The 14,238-nt window shown below is 28.6% G+C and overlaps 1 protein-coding gene across 4 annotated transcripts; it reads left to right on the forward strand.

The window, feature by feature from the left end:
• Positions 1–1,826: 1,826 nt before the first annotated feature.
• LOC107442632 (uncharacterized) lies at positions 1,827–10,380 on the forward strand. Of its 4 annotated transcripts, none has more exons than XM_043042305.2 (3): positions 1,827–1,965; positions 5,299–5,445; positions 6,948–10,380. In XM_043042305.2, exons 2-3 carry the CDS (start codon positions 5,323–5,325, stop codon positions 8,118–8,120), a joined length of 1,296 nt encoding a protein of 431 aa, XP_042898239.2. In that variant the 5' UTR covers positions 1,827–1,965; positions 5,299–5,322; the 3' UTR covers positions 8,121–10,380. The 4 variants fall into 4 exon arrangements, with proteins under 4 accessions (XP_042898239.2, XP_042898238.2, XP_015911734.3 ...); XM_043042304.3 differs by having other exon boundaries at positions 1,896–2,051; XM_016056248.4 differs by lacking the exon at positions 1,827–1,965 and adding an exon at positions 1,976–2,088.
• The last annotated feature ends 3,858 nt before the right edge of the window (positions 10,381–14,238 follow it).

Here is a 14,238-nt window from a genome sequence, read left to right on the forward strand (position 1 = left end):
TAAAATAAACAAAGGTTTTAACTCTACGATGAATATTTATGATACACTGATGTGAAACAAACATTTGCTGTGGGTGGACTAATTCTCATGCATGTTAATTAAAAAAGTATAACAAACATAAAGAATAATTTTATTAATAAAAGGTTCATTTTCCAGTTAATGATCCTTTACATCATTATCTATTAATTTTATAACCAAAAGATAATATGCTAGTGCTTTTATTAATGAAAAATCATAGCAAAAATCTAAGGACAGAAACATGTGAAATGAGACATCTTAAAAATTTAGATACAAAAAGTACGAGAAATCATTCTTATATCCTTGCTTAGTGTTCCGAAAGGAGTAAGAGGGAAAAACGGAGAGAAAAAAAAAGAAGAAAAAACTATTCCCACTAATTTAGGAGCATTCGTCAAACATCCCCTCCCCTCCCACTAGATTTGACAGTCCAAACAAAAAGTAAAATTTCAATGTATCTCAGTGCCATCTTTTGGCGATATACGTCTCCACTAACTAAAAAGAAACTATTATTATTTATTTTAAATAACTGGTGCAGCCATCTATTAACAGAATAAAAAATATATAATCCACACTAGCAAAGACTCTGTTTTATGATTTAATTCAACTAAATCTTTATATTGTAACATATTTTGTTATCAACTGAATGAAAGAGTATAAAAACAAAATATGAAATGAAATTGATAAATTTGAGTAAAAAACAAATGCATTATGAAGATTGAAACATTTTTAAGTACTTGAATTAAAATTTCAAATGTCTCTTAAGAAGTTATATTTTTAGATTAAGGTAAAAATAAAAGGTATTTTTTTTCAATATTTATTTGGATTTTTTGTTTTCGGAATGCTTTTAGTAATAAAGAATGGGAACGTCACCTTAATTGTAATAGCAATAAAAAAAATTGAAGTTTAAAGTAAAAATTTTAAAGACATCAATTTGCATATTTTAAAGTTTTATGAAGTAAAATTAATGAAAAAAAACCCCTATATTTTTATATATAAATATTTAATTTCAAACGAATTTTTGGGAATAAGAAATAAACTCTGAAAATTTAATGTTTTTTATAAGAAAATAAAGTATTTTTTTATAACAGTGAGTAGAAGTTCATTATTGCTTAAATAATATATTGCTTTGATGAAATGTCATTTATGGCAATCTTATGAATATTCTATTGAGTCAATGAGTGAACAAAAGGGAACACAGTATTATGAGTAGTAAATATATTTTATTCTATATATTTATTGCTGCCTTTTCTCTATATATTATTAAATGCTCGTTAAATACTATTACAAAGGATTGCCTAAACATATTTAAATTTAAAAATCATTCTCTAATCCTCTGGTAATCCACCAGTCATTGCACATTTTGACATCAAATAAAGATTTTCGTTAGTCAAATATTTTAAAGAAATGATCATTCAACTCTTAAGGAAGTATAAATTTCTAGTGAAAAGGCAGATAATAAATATTTTGAATAAAGTATAGTCACATACCCTTTATGTAATCCTTGATTAGTTTTGGATAAATTTGAAGTAGTCACATTTTTGAAATGCCATTTCTCGCCATTTTCTATCGCGTAGTCATCTGACTCTATCTGACTAGGAAGGACAGAGAGTATTACTCATTATGATTAGTATACTGCGCATGCTTGAAAACATGCCTTGAGGGATCATCCTGTTTCCTGAGGATTCACAGGCATCCTCACGCTATACACTACCAATTTGAAAACGTGCGATTGTTTGAATTGACACGTCTTTTGCTGCCTATTTTTGCGTTTTAAAGAACCTCAAATTAATTCATACTTTAAAAGAAAATTCCTTTTATTCAGTACCAAACAATGACAATTGAAATGCTTAGCAGAAATTGTCTTCTTAAAACGTTCCATGTTGATAAAATTCAAATTTAAAGTAAACTAATGCTGATTTAACATTTTTAATTTTCCAAGTTTTTTAGGTCGATAATCGTATTGATTATAAACTGATTAAAACATATTGTAAATTTTAAAAAATAGTTGCTTATTTTCTGTGAAAAAACTATAGGTTTGTGGCGACATTTATTTTGTCAGGATTTTTCAAAGTGATTATATTATTAAACAAATATTGACTTTTGTATATAGATTGTTATGTTACCAAAATTTAAATCTCTATTTATATATCGTCTCTAGTATTTCCTGAGGATGCTAGTAGCCTTGGACAATAAATCTATCTGATGTTTACATTAAATAACAATAAATTTTGACGGCACTAAAAATATTTTATACAATGAAATTCCAAGTGATCTATCTACAAGGAATTGAGGAATATAAGAGACAATTGAAATTTTCTACCATTTCATTCATCTTTGTTTACAAACCATCTTCAAATATCTGGGAGGGAAACAAAAAAAAAATAAAAGCTTATATGTGACTTGAGTTAATAACTGGAAGGAAAAAAAAAAAACCTAGGGTGACCCGGGGTAATTCATGATCAGTCTGTTTCTGGGGTAAATAATGATAATCTAAGTTTTATTTTAAAAAAATAATTTTTTTCTAAATTTGAGACATGAACAAGAAATGCTTGTACACTTTACTAAGGTATAACTACATTTACTTAATAATAGTTTCTTGTTTAATCTAACAAAATAAGTATCTTTAAACTGCTTTCTGTATTTTCCATTTCAAAGATGGGTTTCAAAATGTGCATATTTCTGCAAAGATCCCCCTCATTCTCTTAATAATAAATATTTTGAGTTACTTTCTTTTTCTTTGATCTGAAAATAGTGTAAGCTCTTGTTTAATTGTTTCACATCTACTGTAAACATTATAATTGATTATAGGAAACTGTATCAAATGTTGCCCCCTGCAGATGGGGTAATTATTGATCACTGGGGTAATTCCTGATCATTGTCATTTCTTTTCATAAATAGCTAATTGTCTTTTCTTAAGTAACAGTTCATATTTTTCAAGTGGAACGACTATAAAATATATTTTAACTCAATTTAATCACTAAATTTGTTTTGAACCGTATGCTAGACAAATGTGTACCAATTTGTCTTACCTTGCTATATCTTAATTTTATGTGTGTACATTGTTAGAATAATTTTTAAGTTTATAAATTAGCCTAATATAAATATGGTGAGAAATTATAAGCCTAAAAAGGATACTAAGCTTCTAGAAAGCAAAATTAGTTCTAGTAATTAAAATTTCTTAATTAGTAAATTTCTTTTAATGATTGAAAATCAAAATTTCAGCGCGAGAGCTGCTGCCAGAGCTGTTGACATACCTTACTTAACTTTACACTCTCCCTCAATGAAGTTACAAAATCCAGCAAAAGTAACCCATGTGGGAACTCTTTCTCATATTCCAGCAGAACATGAGAAGGAGTTGGCTGCTTGCCTAAAATGTATAGCACGATACAAAGATTTTTGGAAAATTGAAAGTGCTAACCTTTATTTTTGCTTTTTAAATAAATTGTTTTATTAGCTGCTTAAACATGTATTTTTGGTTTATTTGTTTGATCTTGATGTCTTATTTGTTAATGACCACTGTATAATTATTTTTAAACAGCCCCTTTATGATTAAAACTGGTGATCAGTAATTACCCCAGAAAGGATCAAGAGAAGGGGTAATTCCTGATCACTAAAAATTTAAAATATTTTAAATTCTAATTAGATTTTCAAACAAAACAAAGTAGCCTAAGACTCATCTCATATGGCCTCAAACTTCCAGTAAATATTATAATTCTATCTTGAATAGTTTTCTTACAAAAAAAATGTTTGCATTTTTTGATCAGGAATTACCCTAGGTCACCCTACTTTTAAATAGTACAAATTGGGATTCCATCATTTCAAGTGACACAGCGAAACCTGAACCAAATTACCAAATGTTTATATAGTTACAAAGTTTAAATATTAAAGCATTCAAACAGAGCTTGAGAATGACATGAAAGATGTAATTTTCAATTTATATACCAAAGAATTTACTTATAGAGTTAGACTTTTGAATGGGAAACGTTTTAATAGAAATAGACTGATCTAAAAATTGCTATGTATAATTCTATGCTATATAATTTTCATGTCAGTAACTGCACTAAAATAGGTATCAAAGTTTGGGGATTAAAGAGCAGTTCCAGTAGAAAGCTAAAAATGAGCCTAACATTTTTTATATTTGTAATTAACCAATTTGTTTTACTCAATTCTGTATTTCTCTTTTCATTTTTATTTATTTATTTTTAATCTATCACGTGCCCTTGTCTAGCTTTCTCTAAAATTTGGTGACTACCTGATGCAAAAATCGTTCTGAAAATATGTATGCCGATTCTTTATGCATTAAAGGCAATAACATATAGAAATAAATTTTATTTCTGTATTTAAAATGAAATACTGTCCTAACTTATTTAAATTGCAAGCAGAAACAGCATTGTTCATCATCTGCCTTTTCAATGAAACTGATACCCATCAATTAAAAGTTTTGGTCTTTCTATTCTAGTTTATATATTGCTCTAATTATCTTAAGAATTAGTTTATGATTGAATAAATAAATTTTCTTTTGCTTGAGTCCTTTGTATTTTTAGTTTTTGTTGTAGTTCATTAGCTGCATAATGGGCTTTAGGTACACAATTTAATAATTTTGTAATTGAAGAAGCAGATGTACTAAAGCATTGTAATACAAATTTTAAGTAAATAAAAAAATATGCATAAAACAAATTAATCGTGTTTTAAATAACAAACTGAAACGTTAAAAATAAATAAACAAAATTATATTTTTGTCTTCAACTTTGTTTAATATCTACTTTTGTACTTATGATCACCGTGTAAAAAAATCAGGATATATTTTAATTGAAAAGAAATGAAATTTTTTCATTATAGTTTTGGGGTAAAATCAATTTTTTTTCTTCTTTTCGTTAACTGAATAATTTAATTAAAACTTCAAGGATTGGAGTTATTTTTCCTATGTAGCATTCTAAAAGATTTTTAATTGTTTATTTTTTATGATTACAAAATTACTTATTGTTTAACTGGAAGAATAATGGAAATGGAAACATACGCTGTTTTATATCATTTCTGTAAATGATTATGTTGAAAATAACTTTTAAGTTGTAAAATACGATGTTGGAAAGAAAAATTATTTTTTGTTAATACAAAAATATTTTTTCAGTAAACACGAGTTTTTTTTTTAAGTTTCCACTTTTTCAAATCTATTGAAAAGAAAGAAAATTTTTTTATAATTGCTTAAACTTACCACTAGCTTCAATCAATTGATTTTGATGTTTTTATTTAATTCATTGACAGCTTGATTTTGTTTTCCAGTGTGTGCCTACTGTTGAAAACACTATGGCTAGGATAAAACATACTTCAAGAAAGAAGACAACAAAACGACTTCCATTAGCAGTAATGCCTCATAAGAGCTCAAAAAACTCAGATGTTAAAATTGAAAAGGGAAGCAATTCGAAAGAGGTAAATATTTTTAAACTTTTGTGCCATGCAACTAAATGGTATTTACAAGTAAAATTAAAACTTAACAACCTCAAATAGTAACTTGGCTCCAATGCTCCCATTATGGGAACAAACACTATTTATTTATTTTCTCCTTTTTTGTTATTTAATTAAATTTTATTAATTTATGGTAGAATATAGATTAGAACTTTTATGATAATTAGAAATATTTACAAATATGATGAAAATAGGCATAATAAGATAAATTAATAACTCTTTTCTATATTATTTACACATGAACATAATTTTATTCTTATAAATAAGTAAATCATTTTAAATACTTGTCAAAGGCTTATTAAAAAAAATTATTACTAAATTGTTAACAATGACTATCTTTTCTTCTCTCTTTGAATGAATACAATTTCAAAAGAGCAGGAAAAATGTAGGGTAATATATTTTTTCAATTAAAAAATATTTGAAAATTGTGGACGAATGAAAAGGACAAAAAATATCAAATGAACTACATAAATATTTTTGTAGTTTACAAAATAGTAACGGAAAATAGTTTTTTGCACTGAATTCCATGCATATAAAAATAATTTGTTCTACTAATTTTATTGTTCTATGTGTGGTATGAAATTTAACTGTGTGATATTCAAATTGAAAAACTGAAAGTGTCTGCACAAGAAAACTTTAATTTAAGTCTTGAATTATCACATTTATATAATTTATGTTGGGCAGTTTTACTGATTGCGTAATTCTTTATCAATAAAATAATAATTTTTACCCTTTCAGAGTTTTTTCAAAATTTAATAATTCTGGAAAAATTAATTTTTAATATAATTTTTTAGTTCTTACTTTCTCTGCTTTCCTCATTTATTTACTAATATTATTTTGGCTTATTTTCACTTAATTTTAATAAATACTATTCTTTATTCATTATGGGGTAATCAACATAATTAATCTTTGTCTTTAATTTACTTAGTGAAGAGGATTGTATATTTATCATAAGAACAACATAGCATATTATGAAAAAAAAATTCCCTTTTTTAGCATTGAAATGTAACCGAGTGTAAAATTTCCATTTGTTAACTTGCCATTGGCAATTAAATATTTAAGACTGGTGTATAAGTTTAATCTTTTTAAAAAATTGAGTTTGAAATTAAACTATGTACGATTGAGTTAAGGTCTCAAGATCGAAGTGTTGTAATACAGCGAGGGCCTTTTTCTTCTGTTAAGAAAAATTTATGAGTTACTCACTTTGTGCATATAATATTGTTGCTTTTGGAAACACTGAAACCACAAAACAAACTTATTTTGATTTTTATATAATTATTTTTGCAATGAATATGTTTTGATTTATAAGTTTCTACATTTTTATATGCTTTCAGTCACTATCTTTGTACTACATCTGTTAATGTTTTAAAATTAGGTGAAATTTTTCATGATTTTGAAATAGTAACAACTTTACTTTTTAGCTATGTTTATTTAATTTATTAATTAAATAATTATTTAATATTAAGGTAAAAGAAACATTGACTGAGGTTGCTCGTCCAAGTTCTTCATTGAGTTCCCCATGCCATATGCAGTATTATTTTACAACAACTGACCCACTGAATAGTAAAGTGAAGGTAGCTGGAATTAGATTCATTGAAGAGCAGACTGATAAAATGCAAGGCTTACCAGAAAATGCAGGGAAGTGGCTTCTGTTTTCCAACACTGAACATTGTGATTTAGGTGGTCCATCACATCATAACTATGCTTGGAATGTTGCCAAAGCTTTAGTAAAAGATTTCAAAAATACAGGTATCATTAGTGCTAAGTTCTCACATTTTGAGGATAGTGAAGATTCTGAACATGGTGCACTAGGGACCGTTTGCTGTTACACATCAAATTACAAAGATAAACTTGCTGTGAAACGTGCTGCAGATGCAATTTTTAAAGCTTATCCTTATCCTTTAAGTATGTATTATAAAACTGAGAAAAATGTCCTAGGTAATGTGTGTGATAGGTACAAAAAAAAGGTTGTTGCCATTTATAAATATACAATTGAAAATAAATTTTATGAAAGGTGTGCCTCAGACAGCTATAACTGGCAACTTGTTGAATTTGAAAATGAAGTTGCACCGGGAGTCAAAGAAAATGTTCCACAAGTTTCATATAGGGAGGTCATGCCATGTATAATCACAACACATCAGTGGCTTTATATTTCTTCATTAGAACAAAACTGTGAAAGATTTGTTGTGAGTTCTACAAACTATGTTGAAAATTTACCAGACACTGCCGGAAAATGGCTTTTGTTTAATAGTTTCAGTGATGTGTGTCCTCTTGCTGGCGTGTCACATCATGATTTTGCATGGAAATCTCTAAAACATTTAGTCATTAATTATAAAAATAGTAAAGTTATTGCAGTCAAATGTTCGACCAATAGAATTGATGCGACTAATCCGAATAAAGGTGTTACATGTTGTTATACTCCACATTTTTATGATAAGTTATCCATTGAGATAGCTGCTAAAGCTATACGTAATGCCTTCCATTATCCTGATATTATGTATTATAAAACAGAGGAAGATTCGGAATCAGGAATATGCAGTCAGCCTGGGAATACACACGTATCTATTTTCAGGCACACACCAGATGGTAAATTATATGAGAGAGAAGGAGATCAATTGAGTTGGAAACTTCTAGATTGATTTAAAAGTGGTATTATTATTAAAACAGATTTTTTTAATTTTGATAAAAAGAAAATTTATATAATTTTATACAGCTTTTTAGACTGAAAACATATTTAGAAATTATAGAGTATGTGAATAAATAATCGTATAAAAAGCATGAAAATCACTTAATTTTTTATGTAATTTTATATATAATTTTCATTATCTTTTTTCACTCTGACAGTGTTTATTAGAAAATGTAAGGATATATAAAATTAAGGTTTAAAAGGTTCAGAATTATATCTATATATTCAAGAAAAATTTTTTACACTGAAAGTTTTTTATTACTCTTGTGTTTTTGATGATCTGATGTTTGAATATTAGAAAAATCACCTTTTTTACTAAAGTATTAAAAAAGTTTGAATTGGAAAATGTGTTTATTTAAATAATTTATTTTTTTAAAGTTTAGTCTCAATTTTAGATAGTATTTGTTTCTTTTTTTTTTCATTTCTATACTTTAAGTAGCATTTTGCCTTTGAATGTATAATTTTTCAAATGACTATTATAAAAAAAATAGTCGTATAATTAATCGTTAATCAAGAGCCTCTCATTTTTCATCAATAATTATTTCCTGCATTATATTAAAAACATAAAGTTTTTTTACTTTGAATACTCCATGCAGTTTGTCTGTATTACTAATTGTAATTTGACAATGTTTCTTTTTTTTTTTTTTCTTGTTTATGTTTCTACTATTTAAAACTGTCTTTTGTTTTTAAAATAATTTTTAAATTAGTGTTAATGATTGAAAAAATAATATTAATGGTTCATTGATATATTTATCGATTTCTGATTCTTTCCTAAATTATAAGGAAAAGGTTTTTTTACAATCATCTAAAAAAAATTTATTGTTTATTTTAGCTGTTTTACTTTGAATTTTGAAATTGCTTTTCTCAATCTGTGTATGAAAAAAATAATCGTTAAGAATATTTTGTGTTTTATTAATAAATATTTTATTGAGGGAAGTTTTTTGTTAAACTTCTGGCATTTCAAATTTTAAACATTACTTCTTTTTGAAGCTTAATAAAATAGCTACCTTTAACAATTCAGTGTTAACCCTGTACTATCAAATTTAGATTGAAAAAGTAATATTGAAAACTTCATGTTTTCATCCCCTGTCTAAGGGTTGAAATGCTATGGTCAATATGTTGTTTTGTCTTAAAAAATATACGACTGATTATTATGTTGTACTAACTATAAAATACTAATTTTTTCATGAATGATAGTGTTATTATTTTTATTCTTTTTGAAAGCACAGGATCTCACTTTAAAACTCTTTTAAAAAAATGAAAGAAAGAGATTTGGCATTATTCACAAGATTTTATATTCTAAATTTTTGAAGTATTCTTCCCAATGTTTGAATGATCGTTTTATTTTTCTTTCAAATGGTATTTTTTATAAATGTTTTATTTTTTTATAAATTGCTGTATACAAATGTATGTTTTTTTAGTGAATAAACTGTATTAATAGTTCTTTCTTCTTGAAAAATACCTTTACTTTAAAATTATTATTTCTGTTAAAGTGTTTGAATGGAATGTTGTTAATAATAAAGCAATTCTTCAGCACTATTTCCTACTGTTATGATCATTAATTCTTCCTTAAATGAAATTAAATATGCTTTGTTTTTCTTGCTGCAGAAGTATTACTGACTTGGCTGTAAATTTTCTTTAATTGAAGAAAAATAACATAATCTTCACAAAGCATACTGATCGTTGAATATTTTCCTAAAAGTAGGGATATTCCACTTTCAATCCAACAAAAAAAAAAAAAATTCCATAAGGAAATTTATATTTTTTCATCAAACTTATTTCAACAATTTTATAAAAAAGCATGTGTGTTTGTTTAAACTATGAATGGGGATTTTCTCCCTCAATGTTTTATTGTTGTTTCTTCCAAAATAATTTTTCTCTTAACATGTTTAAAACTATTATTTATTAAGAGAAGATTCATCAAGTATTTTTTTCCATGTTATATTTTATGCTACAAACACTACTTTAAATTACATCAGTGATTTCAATTCCATTTATAAACCATTTGAAAAAATGTAATGAGATTTATAAAATCATTAATAGTTATGTTTGTGCTTATTTTTTGTCTTCAATTTCTGTAGAGTGTTATTTCTATGTCTAGCTGTAGCTTCTGAAAGAAAAAAAGTTGTGTGATGTTGTAAAAGCAAAAAAAAAAAAAAAAAAATGGTGCTGATATTTCTTATACTTGATATTAAAAGATATGTTATTAAGAATATGTTGTTTTTTATTATTTTACCTTCGGTTATTAAGAGTTTTGGTTTATTTTAATATGACATGTATAAATTAGCTCAATATTTTAAATGTTAAGCTATACAAATTTAGTATAAGTAAGAAAATTATATATGACTTTTAAATTTAGTTTCTCCGAAACCATTAGACCGATTTCATCTAAATTTTATATTTTGCCATATAAAATTACTTTCTTTAAAATTATCTAAAAATGTGTATCATTTATTATTCAAAATTTTTTCCACTATTAAATAAAATATATAATTTTTTTTTTGCATGGTATCATCTTTGAATAAGCGAATCTTATAATTACGTATATCTATAAGTTTTTCGATTCACTTGAAAAGTTCTCTTAGATATGGCAAAATATGCAAAAAGTAAAATTGATACTAAGGGTTCCAAACTTTGGACTGCTCTCATGACCAAACTATTGAGAAAATATTTCCCAGATTATGGTTTGATGACCAGGATTCCAAATCCGTAAGAAAGTAAGTTTTACGGTCTGATTTCATAACTTAAAATATAGTTTACTCTTGTTAATTGGCTTATTTGAGGTCACCCTATAAACCATTAAGTTCTATTTTCTTTAGCAAAGCAATTTATTTGGTAATTGCTATCCAGACCTTTTTTTGTAAATTTAACTGAAATATAATAATACACAATGCAAATGGAGCAGAGTCTCTTAAATGTTTCGGTTTGAATGTTTATGTTTACCTCATATTTAGGTGATCTCCAAAGCAAGGAAAAAAGTTCAAATGGTTCTGTCACTTAACAAACTCTGCTTTGTGTATATTTGAGAAAGGAGAACCTTTTTGCACGATTCAGAAACCGTTTATGTTCAAAACAAAGATAAGGTCTTAATGAGGAAAATATTTACGTTTTGACTGTCAGCTTTGTTAACAGTTAACTTATCTTCAATGAAAATTTTATTCGTCTATTTACTAGAAATTTTTTTTCATTGAAGTAAACCTTGGTGATTTTATAAAAATGTTAATAATTTTTTTTAAGCTTTAAAATACTATAACGAAAAATATTGAGCCTATAAAATTAAAAATCTCGAGACCTAAATTTTCCGTGGTACTTTTCTGTTATCCGAACGCAAGGAATTTCTATTTTTATGTGTTTAAAAGAAATATCTATATATATATTACTCTTACACGGCGATAAAAAAAAGCCTCATTACAACTCCCCGAATGGCAACGTTAGAAACCCGACCAATGATTGCTGCTAAAAATGTCACATGAGGTGGCTCAACATATAGCGCTTTTAAAAACGGAAACAATAACCAGAGTGAGCATTATCAGGTTGTTCAATTCAGATTCATGCCCTAAAAACATGATAATATTTAATTTAAACTGGCTCAAGATATAGCTCTTTATTTTTGAGAAAATCAGTTTAGTATTGACTAAACAAGTTTTTAGTTATGGACAATGTAGCGTGCTCTATGTTCCCTCTTTAATTTAATTTCCAATCTCTTGTATATATATATTTGTTTTGTGGTGAGTGGCATCATGTTTTTGTTGCTGTTCCAAAAAGTGTAAAATAAATTGTTTGTGTTATTTCCTTATTCCTGTCATCATTTATTTTACTTGCTAAAGATTGAAAAATATTGAAGGGAAATATATCGCCATAAAAGACAGACTCATTTCTATCTTCGCGGAAACTGAAACTCAAAAAACCCGCAAATTATTAACGGAAGTGGAATTGGGTGATAATAAACCTTCTCAGCTATTATGTGAGATGAGGAATTTGGCTTCCGATAAAGTAAGTGAAACTTTTCTTAAAACTCTCTGGCTGCAAAGATTACCAACGGCGATGTCAAGTATTTTATCAATCAGCGGTGACGATTTGTCGAAATTGGCGACAATGGCTGATAAAATCTGGGAAATAAAAGCCACACCGCTTCAAAATGCTGCTTTAGCTAGCTCTAGGGACGACAGTATTTTAGTTAAACTACAAGAACAGATATCAGAGTTATCACTGCAAGTTAGCGAACTGAATAAAAAGCAACTTACAGGGCATCAACAGTTCAGATACCGTTCCAGAAGCAATTCTAGAAGAAGGGGTAATAGTGCAGAAAGCAGTATATGTTATTACCATTCAAAGTTTGGCGAAAGAGCTTTTAAATGTAATAAACCTTGCGACTGGCCAAACGAGACCAACTTCCACCAACGGGAAAACTAGATCCCCGGCTCTCGCGGACGACAGAGAACCAAGGGGTGGAGCTGTGTCGTCTTTTTGTTCGCGACAAGGAGAGTGCGACTCAATTTTTAATCGATACAGGTGCTGAAATTTCCGTGATTCCACCACAACCAAAAGAAAAGCGGTCTGTTGCGAAGCTGGAACTTTTCGCTGCAAATGGAACCAAAATTAAGACTTATGGACAAAAATTACTAAATTTGGATTTAGGACTAAGAAGATCATTCAATTGGCCTTTCGTGATAGCTGACGTAAATAAACCAATAATAGGTATTGACTTTTTGTCTCACTTTCACCTTTTGGTTGACAGTAAAAATCGTAAATTAATCGATGGAATCACTTCATTGTCCTCTATTGGTGACCCGGGCTACGGTGCGGTTTCGCCAACATTAAACACAGTACAAAATCAGTACGAAGCCATCCTCAAAGAATTTCCAGACCTCTTGCGCCCAACACTCGCCAATAATAAAATCAAGAGTCACAACATCGCGCATTTCATTGAGACTAAAGGTGCACCTGTTACAGCCAGAGCCAGAAGGCTATCAGCAGAAAAACTAAAAGCAGCAAAAGCTGAATTCGATTTTATGTTGCAACAAGGTCTTTGCAGACCATCCAAAAGTAGTTGGGCCAGTCCTCTCCATCTTACCCTAAAGAAATCAGGTGATTGGAGGCCATGTGGGGACTATAGGGCCCTTAATAATATCACCATTCCCGATCGTTATCCTTTACCATTTCTCACTGACTGTGGTTCTATTCTGCATGGAAAGAGAATTTTTTCGTCCATTGATTTAATTAGAGCCTATCAACAAATCCCAGTGCACGAAGCAGATATCCCAAAGACGGCCATTATAACTCCTTTCGGGCTGTTTGAATTTCCATTCATGACATTTGGTTTGCGCAATGCGGCACAATCATTTCAACGTTTCATGAATATGGTGTTATCAGGATTAGATTTCACTTTCTGCTACTTAGATGACATACTAATTGCTTCGCCAGATGAAAAATCACATCGTGAACACTTATACGCAGTTTTTCGAAGATTAAACGACTATGGTTTATGTATCAACATTGCAAAAAGTGTTTTTGGAGCTTCCAAACTTAAATATCTGGGATATGAAATAACAACCGAAGGAATAAGACCTCTCCCGATGAAGGTTGATGCCATACAAAACGTACCTGAGCCCACATCATCCACCAGCTTGCGCAGATTCTTAGGGATGATAAATTTTTACCATCGTTTCATCCCAAATTGCGCCAAGCTTCAGCAGCCTCTGACCTCATTACTCAGCGGAAAATGCAAAAATAGCAAAATACCTCTAGTATGGACCGAAGATTCCCGCAATGCGTTCAGAAAGCTCAAGGAAGCGCTTTGTCATGCTACAATGCTTGTTCATCCCTCTACTGATGCTAATATATCTCTGACATGTGACGCTTCAGATACAGCCATTGGGGCCGTCATACATCAAATCGAACATAGAGAATTGCGCCCATTAAGCTTCTTTTCACGCTCCTTAACCGACGCTCAGAAAAAATACAGCGCTTATGACAGGGAACTGTTGTCAATCTACACTGCTATTAAGCATTTTAGACACATTTTGGAAGGAAGGTCTTTCACCATCTACACAGACCACAAACCTATCATC

The sequence above is a fragment of the Parasteatoda tepidariorum genome, chromosome 9 (genome assembly GCF_982258835.1).
Source record: "Parasteatoda tepidariorum strain Cologne lab strain chromosome 9, Ptep-v5.0, whole genome shotgun sequence".
Lineage (NCBI taxonomy): Eukaryota > Metazoa > Arthropoda > Arachnida > Araneae > Theridiidae > Parasteatoda > Parasteatoda tepidariorum.